The sequence below is a fragment of the Lolium rigidum genome, chromosome 5, assembly GCF_022539505.1.
Source record: "Lolium rigidum isolate FL_2022 chromosome 5, APGP_CSIRO_Lrig_0.1, whole genome shotgun sequence".
Taxonomy (NCBI): Eukaryota; Viridiplantae; Streptophyta; class Magnoliopsida; order Poales; family Poaceae; genus Lolium; species Lolium rigidum.
The window spans coordinates 16,838,545-16,848,674 of record NC_061512.1 but is presented as its reverse complement, the minus strand read 5'-3'; the positions used below and the strand labels follow the sequence as shown (position 1 = coordinate 16,848,674).

Below are 10,130 nucleotides of genomic sequence, written 5' to 3'. Positions count from 1 at the left end.
CGTGGTTCTTTTGTTATCGTCTGTGTTGTGTTGTTTCTTCAGGATTGACTATCGCTAGATCCAAGCGGTAGTATCACAGGGCCCTTAGCTATTGTTCTTTATGATAAATGGCAGGTATACTGCTGAAACCCATTCTCTTCGCTCTGTTCTGCAGATTCAGTATCTAAGCGTCCTTGCGTGGATGTTGATTGCATGCTTTTTCGTCTCCTCCCATGTTATTGCACATGATGCCATGATGGTTTTTGGTTTCTTGGTGGTTGTGTTTCTAGTTTAGGCTTGTGTGGTAGTTGCCAACCAGTGTGTCCGCCATGCGGGTACCCCTCCGTGGGTCATGCCTTCAATGGTGCACTCTGAACGTGGCTAGGTTCGCGGATGTATAGGATGGCCGGATGATATGGCCACGAGGCAGCCAAGCTTGGTAGGCTCTTGTGGTGTAATCTTTTCCTCCTCTTCTTGGTTGCTTCAGTGTCTTCTTTCTAGTTTAAGTTTTGTTTGTCCATTGTTAGAGAATTTTGAAGAATATGTGCTTGCATCTTAATCTGGAGATCCACTCTGGTTGGATAGCAAAGGACAAAAGTACTTTTGGGTAACTAGAAATTTAAAACACCAATATTTGGTGAAACGAAAAGTTTGCCAAGTATGTTTTTTCTCGCAGTACTTGTATTTTTCGGGTTAACATTTGGCATAGATGTAGGGCAGTACATAACCTTCTCTATTTCTACACATCAATTCATGGGGTTAGCACAAAATCTGCACTTTCGGTGTATACGCCCCCCTCCGTGAATATTCAGAATAATTTATATATTGATATTTAGACGTCCAACGGGGTAGGAGCCATCTTAACTGGGTGGTAGCAAATGGGGTGTGCCACTACGACTATTTCCACTAGGTTTATTGCCCAGTACCCAACTTGTACTGATATTTAGAAGTCCAAATAAGAATTGCTCATGTCCCTTGCACGAACTAACCAGGAAGTATCAATGTATCATCATATCCAGGTGTTTATTCTATGACATTCAGAGAGTTTGGGGTTCTCACAGGTTATTTGATACTCTAATGAGTCGGGGTGGATATGATCATGGGAAATCCAAACACATAATGAACTGAAAATTCTAAATCTGCCGATTGCATAAGCATAGGCACAAAGACGACAAATCAGTAGTACTCTTCTTTTCGGATGATATGGACCATCATCCTGAGCTTCTTCTTGTTCTTCATGCGTTCCAAGAGGCACACATCATGAAGTTTCAGTTTGTTGTCATTGCAAAATTGCCTCCAGCCTCTAACAAGCCAACGCCTTCCATCATGGATCTTGAACAAAGTTTTCCATGTTGTGCTTTCCCCGGGCCGATGAAGCCTGATAATTTGGCTCTCAGTAGGGAGATAATCTCTGGCGTAATCCATACTGAAGGCCTGATTGCATGAGAAAATTGTGCGATTCAGTGAGACCAATAGAATCAATAAAAAGAGAACTTAAACTTCTCTAATTTTATGTTTTCTTAGTTTAACAGGGAATAAACTTCCGCTGATGTTGTATCTGTTTCCATAACTTTTCACATGAAAATAGCAGTTGTGACTCACCAGATTGGGTGAGTTGCCACCAATATTGGATTTCAGCATGACAGACACAAAAATTGGGTTCTCAGACTTGATATCTGCTACTTTCTCATAGACTCTAGTCTTCAGCGTACCCTTTAGAACAATGGATCGTGAGTACCTCACATTATCTTCAGGCCTAAGAACGTTGGCAGAACTGACAAATCCTGCATAGAAGCCCCAATCGCAAACTATCAAACATATGGCTATCAAACCACAGGCGTTTTGCATGCTACATGTACGGATATTTAAATTGAACAAATGTCAACCACGAATAATTTGGTAGAGTGAAGGTGTATACAGCTGTTGTAAGTCTAAGATTGAACACTTGAGCATTTATTGACAATACTTTCTGTTACCTGCTGGATACAATTTTAGAAGTTTTTCGTGCTTTAGTAGAGCTACATCTAAAGCATGATTCCTCTATATGCAGGTATTACCTGGTGGACGGTGATAGTTTGCTTTAAGCAGATGAACTTTCATTGTGAAACTTCTCGGGTCCTTTAATACTTCAAATACGCAAGTATCACCTTCTTGCAACTTGTTGTCCTGGACAAATCCCAACCAACCAGCAGAAAGGTGGTAGGTACCATCAGTGTTTATCTTGAAATGAACACCCCATTTGTTGCTATTGTTGGCATGACAAAGTGTGATGATTTCATCTTCACGTGGTAGGTATTTGATAGCATAGTCGTTGCATATGACCTATTACAAACAATGCCAGTTAGTTTAGATAAGTTCAGCAAAAGCTTCAACATGTAACAGGTGAGTCTGAAGTTCTGAGCATCACAAAAATAAAGTCTGAACACTCAACAGCTTCAGTAGTTCTGCAATGAATGATATGTAACTGCCAACATACCAGAAATCCATCAACCAGAGTGGTACTGGCCATGGTTTTCACATACGGTGGAATCTCTTGTCTTGCATTCTGCACAATTTTGTCGACTTCTGCCTTATGTGCATTAGTCAGATTGCACTCCATCGCAGAGAAATAGCGAGACCTGGTGGAAGTCTGAACTCCACCTGAATTCATAGAGTTCTGAATGCCTTCAGAAGATGGGGCTTCTTTTTTGGCTGTGCAAAATCAAACATGAATGCTGTTAATAATGAAATTTGATCCTACTGTACTGGAACTGGGGAAATGCATGTCTACTTACTTGGTTTCTGTGGAGAAGATCCTTCTGGATTTATCTTTGTAGTTTTCCAACTATCACCGTAGCAACCATTGTGACGTGTATCCAGCCTTTCACCCTCTGGTGAGGGCATTGGATTATCACGAGGTACGCTCTGTTTTTGGGGACCAGGATTGCGCTTCATTACAACACAGGATGATTCTTTCTCACAAGCAGTGGGATCATATATCTCAACTTTGAAGTGGGAGTCTCCATTGTATTTGAACCTCAAGAAGTCACCCTCTTCAAGTCCATAAACACTGGCAAATATTGACCATCCGGATCGAAGGACCAGATTATTCAGTTCATTAGCAACATGAACATTATGTGTATTGCCATCTGGGGTTTCTAGTTTGACTAGTTCAGAAATCTGTCCCCCGATGCTGCGCACAAACTTATCTGGTATGGTCTGCAAGGACGATAAATATGTTTTTTACATCTTAAGGCGGTATTAATTCACATAGGAAAAAAACGAGGTAATTTACAGTAAAATGAAGTATATCATAAAATTAGGAGACATTACACCGGTAATATTTAACATTTAGGAGTAATAACAAGTTTATAGAGGTTCACATAAATAACCAGGTCGCTTTACGATTTACCCATGTCTGACAGACATGTGGGTCCCGAGTCCTGGTGTGAATGAGATACCCAAGTGGAATATCATGAAAATCCCCTAATACATTTTGAGGTCTGGTATTTTTTCTAAATTGATTGTAAAACATTTTCTCATAAAGAAAAGCAAAATTGGTCATGAAATCCGGACTCCAGTATAAAGATCAACAGACCACCAAATTGTTATCTCACGACCTAAGATGCCCACTTACCCAAAATGACAAACTAATAAACTACAGAACATTTATCTTCTCTACAAGGACAGCATAGTTGAGAAGATCATACCACTCCATTTCTGAAATCGCCAAGCATAGGCTTGAAGAAACGCTTTTTCCGAGTATCCATGTGGTCCCAATATTGATGTGCAATGTACTGCTTGCATCCAGTGCAAGACTTGTCCATCCACTGATCACTCCTACAGTGTTAACAGAGATGAAATTGTTAGAAGAAGATCAAATCCATCCACTGTAAGCACGCAAGCATGTGGGAAATAACCTAAAACTTCAGTGTTGTTTCCTTAATGAGTAAAATATAGCCATATATGGCCAGCCCACTTGACATGAACTAAGCACCATACCGCCTATACCTGTGTGCCCTGTACTGGCACCATGTCTATTGTTGTCTTGTCAAAAAAGAAAATCACTTCACAAGATGAAAGCATGACACAAATACTATTCTGACTTTCAAGCAACAGAAGGTGCAGAATCTACTGACATATTCTAGCATCATTCCCTCCTTTTAGCAAGTCTTGAGGTGCAGCTGACATCCGAATGGCAAAAGGAAGAAAAATAGATTATAGCAAGAGATTACCAGGATGTTTGCCACGACTCCTGAGGGATGTTCTGCAGCAGTGGTCATGCAAAGGTCAAATATATAATACATGAGGAAGGGAACCAAAAAGTCACCATATTCAACTATTCAAGACATGCATTTATGTGAATAAAAATCCACTGTGCACAAAGAAGTATAACTGATGAATTAAGGAGAGAAGAGGAATAGACTTGAACTGGAACTGATCTCTATTTTTGCATTAAAGAAAAATTTCCTACTGAACGTGGTTAGTGAACACAGTGGCACCGCACTGCTTTGCTATCCTTGGAATTATTTTCTTGACTCGGGCTGTCATATCTCATATGCAGCCAACAGAATAGGGCATGACCAGTCACTGAGGATATGAGGGCCATCCAGGCCTCAAGAAAGAATCTCTTCCATGGACATCAAATATTATGAGATTGTCTTCAAGACAAGTAAAATTTGAGGCCTAAGCAAATGCATTTGCAATCAGTAAAATTCCTTCATTTTCATAACCAAATAGTTGCATCATTTGAATCAACTTTAAGTTAGATAGCTTAATCATGCACAAGCACAAGTGCAACGAAGACGACATTAACATTAGACCGTCTGCTTTCAAGGTCATCGATTTACATCCTTGTGCTTTGGAAAGAAACACCCACTTGTACTTCTAAACTCAGTACAGTTTGTGACTTTGGTCTTGTTTTCTAAGTTGCTGTGCCACTGGCGGTTATTGCTGCTGACATGTACAGTACAAGAAACAAGCAAAAAACGAGTAGTCTATAGGAGGAAGTAGATATCATTTTAATTAAGGTAGAACTGAGGTTCGAACCAAGAATGGCTAGCCCATGGTGCTAACAAGTAAGAACAGACAAAAGCAGTAGCAGTAGGGGAAAAAACTCAAATTTATGTTTGATGTATTCAATACAAAGTGAACTATGGTTGTGGCATCACTTCAGATCGTGGTGAGTTGTGTATCACAACTTCACCATCTTCCGCTTTTCCAAATATGAATGGCACCACCACGCGAGATGCCCCCTCTGTGACCAGCTGCCGGAGATGATGCATCACCTTCTCCTGGAATGCCCCTTCTCCCAACAGATTTGGTACAAAATCCTGGCCTGGCTGCGTATGACCTGCAGGCCACCCTGTGGCAATGATGCATCACTCTTTGACTGGTGGATCACCGCAAGACAGCAGACGCCGAAACCTCTACGCAAGGGACTTGCTTCAGCGACCCTGCTCACACCTTGGATGCTATGGAAGCACAGGAATAGCTGCATCTTCGAGAAGGCACGACCCTCTGCCAGTGCCCTCATTGGGCAGATCAAGAACGAGGCGGCGCTTTGGGCAAGGGCTGGCGCAACCGGCCTCCGCGATGTCCTGCCAATGACATGGGATGTCCATTAGTTTACTTTTACCAGTAATAAGCTGTGCCTCCAAGGAGGATTGTAACCAAAAGCCTACCTTTTCAATGAAATGAAACGCAAAGGTCCTTTGCGTTTTCTCAACAACAAAAAAATGGCACACAATTTAGCATTTCTAGTTTTATACTTGGAAACAATCATGGAATCATCATATTAAGCATAAAACCTAACAATATGACAAGTGCATGACCAATTACTGTAGAAACTCGTGCTGAGAGGGAACATCGACAAGACATAGGCCAAGATAGGCTTGTGAGTTGTGAATTGTGGTGAGTTCCCAAATTAATTTACCAGCATAAAGGGAAAGACCATAAAAAGACATTTCATGATGCTGCAGAGCAGATCTATGATGGAAGTCCCTGATTTTGATTTACTGATAAATGGGGAGTATCAATACAAAAAGTAAATTACACCTTCAAAATTATAGTTACCTGCGTCGACAAAAGACATACACCAAATACATCTGTGGTGGATGTTGCAAATTTCGGTTTACTAGTACAAAAGGAACAATCACATTAAAGGTTACAAGATCTTATCCATGTGAGCATCCTGAGACAGTGCATGATCATAAGAATGTCATATTTAAGAGTGCATCCAACAAAGAAGGTGCTCACAGAAGCTGAAACAACACTGTGACTGGTACCTAATGTTTCTTCATATCGATATTATCGAAGGGACTACAGTTTTAGATTATTGCTGATGCAGCTAAAACAATTTAACATCAAAAGAACAAAAGAAAAGATAGGCATTCCACAGTTAGACAGTACATGATTGATGTTCACCCATGAAGGAAAACGATGGTAGTCACATAAACTTCAAATCCTACTCAATGATTTGCTTCTCGAACACATAATCATGTATTCATGTTGAACAGACTGAATAGAATAAAATTCAATGGGAAATTTAAACATAAGCAGTCCACACCATTTACAGTTGCGAGTTTACTTCATGAACAAAAACAAGAGTTATATAGCAACATTGATGAATTATCAAAGATCAACAAATGAAGTTACAAACTAAGGAAAGGCCCACAAATAAAAACACACCAAAACGCAGTATTGAGTATTGACAGAAGATGTGATAAGTGCATCACCGATACATTCCAGCACAAAGCACTCAAAACTATTTCATTTCCAGTGAGCTGCTTTACAAACATTGTTCAGTGGAAAGGAGCTCTACTGATGAGCTGCTGGTACAAATTTGAGCAAACTCTACATGACACAAAAATAAGTCACATGTCGAGGAACTAGGCAAAGAATAAACAAATCTGCTAAATCCACTACCAATTACCCCTCGAAAACATAAACTATGGCTCACCTAAAGGAGAAAGATCACCTTCCTCTCCTTCGTCGGTTGCTAAACCATACAGCAAGCTCAAATTTGTCCTTCTGAGTGGTCAGCAGCTAAGGCAAGGCGCTCACTTTCCAGGAACGAATGATCGAGAAACTTGGCGATGAATGCCCACATCTTGTACACATCTTCAAAGTTAGTAAGGAAGCCAAGCGAAGCAGTCACAACTTCAACTCTTACTGTCACCTTTTTACTGTCTCTGCGGCCATTCTTATAAAAGGAAGCCTCGGGTATATCTAGTGCTCCATTTGACAGTTTCTGGTTTGGATCTATCTTTATATGACTAAGAAAACCGATGCCGAGAGATATGCCATTTTTCTCAGCTATCTTCTGAACAACTTCAGCATTAACGAAATTGCCACCAGTTTGCTTCAGATTGAAAGCAACAGCCGCTCCCCTTTCATACTTAATCTTTGGACCATAAATGTGGACAAGAGGGACTCCATCAACATCTTTTGAGCCTGGCAGCCTCAGCTGCAACAGGGAAGTTACTAGCCAATTGATAAGGTACCTTAACCTAAGAGTTGTTCTGTTGAGCCCCATCATATCAACATGATCAATGTGCCTGCAAATTATCTCCGGTTCCCTCCTGCCCCAGTCTTGAGCGTCGTCATCGTAGCCATCACTTATGCAACCATCATCTTCACGAAATGGATATCCAGAAGCTTCAGCAGCATCTGAGGCCCGATGTAGCCTGTCAGCAATCATATTCGCATCGGTGTTAAACGAAACCCTGCGACCCATGCTTATAGCTCCATCAATCTCCTCAACACCGAAGAGCCGGCCCCCAGTAAATCTGCTGTTTCCGTCCCTGCCTCCCAGAAGACGAAATTCCCCTTCAGTTTCCCTTCTTATCGCACTTTCTTTGTGATCTAGACCGTTCATGGCACGTTGGCAAACAACCTCTTCAACCTCCGGCTCCTCCTGGATTTCACTAACTTGCCTGAAATGATTTCTACGGCCATTCTCATAGATTTCTTCTTCAGGGTCTTCCCTGAGGCAGTCAACATCTTGTGAAACTGATAGTACAGCGGCATCAAAAGATATCACATTGCCATCATAAAGTGGGCTCCTTGATATCCTAGACGTTAGGTTAGGCGACATCCTCTTGTTACTCTTTCTGCCAGTGAACCAAGACGATGGTAATGGCGATCCCAGTTTGCCTTTCTTGAACTGACCAGACTTCTCCGATCCCAGTGGGCTCTGGCCAACATCAACCCAGAAAGAATTCTCTGATGAACAGTCCTCACTGAATGCTGGGCTCCTCATCACTTCACCAACAGATATGCTCTCGGTTTCTTCAAAAATGGTGCTCGCTCCATCCCTATCCGAGCTGCTGTCACGACCAGGGTCGCTCTCAAACGTCTCTCTGACCTGAGCAGACGTGTACACGCCTGAAAATGCTGGCAGCTGCGACCCATTCCGGATATCCGGAACTGGATTTTCATCTTTGGGGGTGCAAGAGTCATCTTCAAGACCCTCCGTTTCCACCGCATCAAATTCATCAATGGAGTCACTGAGATACTGTGGAAACACTGGAACAATCCTGACCATCCCAGAAGCATTACAGCCATTCCTCCCCTGCAAGCTCCCAATAACCGACTTCTTGATGAGAAGGCAACCAAATCCAGTTGGGTCTGAACCAAACACCCTATAGAATGAGGTTATGATGAAGTCTGGCCGGAACAACGAGAGCCCCAACGAATCCATGTCCTTGGGACCAAGTGCACCAGCATCGAGCATAACATGCCAGCCATTCTGCTGCGCCAGCGCCATCCATTGGTAGGAGTACTTGGCACCGGTCACCCGAGACTGTGCAGGGAACACAAACAAGCCGACTGCGGAATCCCGACGCCTGCCCTTCTTCTTGCCCACAATCTCCTTCCGCAGCTCCGTCGAGCAGAGCTTCAGAGTGGGCCAACGGAACCACGCGGCACGTGTCTTGGCGCCCTTGGCCCGTGCACTCTGCGCCATCCAGTTCACCGACTGGCTCTCGTGGTCGAACATGGTGAGCAGCCTCCGGTTGTTCTCGAACGGGTAGCACTCGGCAAGCAGCTTGAACGCCGACCCCCGGCTCACTGTGAACACCAGGGCGTACTCACTGGCGGGCACATTCAGATACTCCAAGATTCGCTCCTTGATGTCGTTCTCAGCCGTGCCGGGGTCAGCGCCACCGTAGAGAGCGTGGTTGCTCAGATTGGCATTGAGCTCGGACAATGTGAAGGAGGCCGACGAGGAGTCCCAGCTGGAGTCGAAGAGGCCGAACCCGCAGTAGTCCAGGCAGACCCTGCCGGCGAGGTGGGAGTAGTGGTCGAGGCGGAGGCGGTCGACGTCGGAGGTGGAGGCGTAGTCCGGGTACATGGAGAGGAAGGTGGCTATGGCGTGGGCGAGGAGCGGCAGGTCGGAGATGGAGCGGAAGGGGCCGGCGGCAGCGGCGAGGGCGGTGGCGCGGAGGAAGTCCCGCTGCGCGCGCAGCCGCGCCAGGGAGCGGGAGCGCGTGACGGCGGCGTCCGCGTCCGCGTCGGCGCCCGCGGCTTCCGGCGGCGGGCAGAGCGCGCCCTCCTCCGACGCGGCGTCGAGCGCGTCCCGCAGCTGCCGGAGGAACGACGATGGGTCGTCGCGGACACCGTTGCCGCCGCCATGGCCGCCGCGGCGCCGGTTGTTCTTGGAGAGGAGGATGGCGGCGCAGTGGGAGAGCGGCTTCCACAGGGAGAGATGCATGGCATGGGCCGGCGTCCCCAGAGTTCCCGGATCGGCGACCGCAGCTCCTCCAATGGCGGTTTGGATCAGTGAGGCACGGGTGAGTGAGTGGAGCGGAAAAACCCGAGATTTCTGGGGAGATTTTTGGATCAAACAAGCGCGGAGGAAATGCCGCCGCTCTGGGTGGGAAAAAAACAAACCGGATCTCTCCTTGGAGGAAAAATGGATCAGAAGTGCCAGCACCACCGGAGCAATTCCCCAACCAAGAACTGTGGCTGATGGGATGCAGAAACCTCAAAAAGATCCTGGATTTGAGATTGGGGGAAGAAAAATACTTCCTCCGAAGCGGAAACGGAGGAGAGGGCTTGAAATGAAACGCAATGACAGCACCCTCCACCTTTCTCAGCAAAAAGCCGGGGGCTTTCGCTTTTTGTTGGCAGGATCAAGAACTCAAATTAAAGAAAAGAAAACCCCAAAG

At 44.7% G+C, this 10,130-nt stretch overlaps 1 protein-coding gene across 2 annotated transcripts; it reads right to left on the bottom strand.

Moving 5' to 3' along the window:
* Positions 1-5,021: 5,021 nt before the first annotated feature.
* On the bottom strand, positions 5,022-9,673 carry LOC124657871. Of its 2 annotated transcripts, none has more exons than XM_047196350.1 (2): positions 6,920-9,673; positions 5,022-5,558 (listed from the first exon to the last, which is right to left on the bottom strand). In XM_047196350.1, exon 1 carries the CDS (start codon positions 9,671-9,673, stop codon positions 6,977-6,979), a length of 2,697 nt encoding a protein of 898 aa, XP_047052306.1. In that variant the 3' UTR covers positions 5,022-5,558; positions 6,920-6,976. The 2 variants fall into 2 exon arrangements, with proteins under 2 accessions (XP_047052306.1, XP_047052307.1); XM_047196351.1 differs by lacking the exon at positions 5,022-5,558 and adding an exon at positions 6,591-6,813.
* Positions 9,674-10,130: the final 457 nt, after the last annotated feature.

Bases quoted from the DNA above. Each gene is read 5' to 3' on its own strand.
- LOC124657871 (XM_047196350.1), bottom strand. From the start codon at position 9,673: ATGCATCTCTCCCTGTGGAAGCCGCTCTCCCACTGCGCCGCCATCCTC.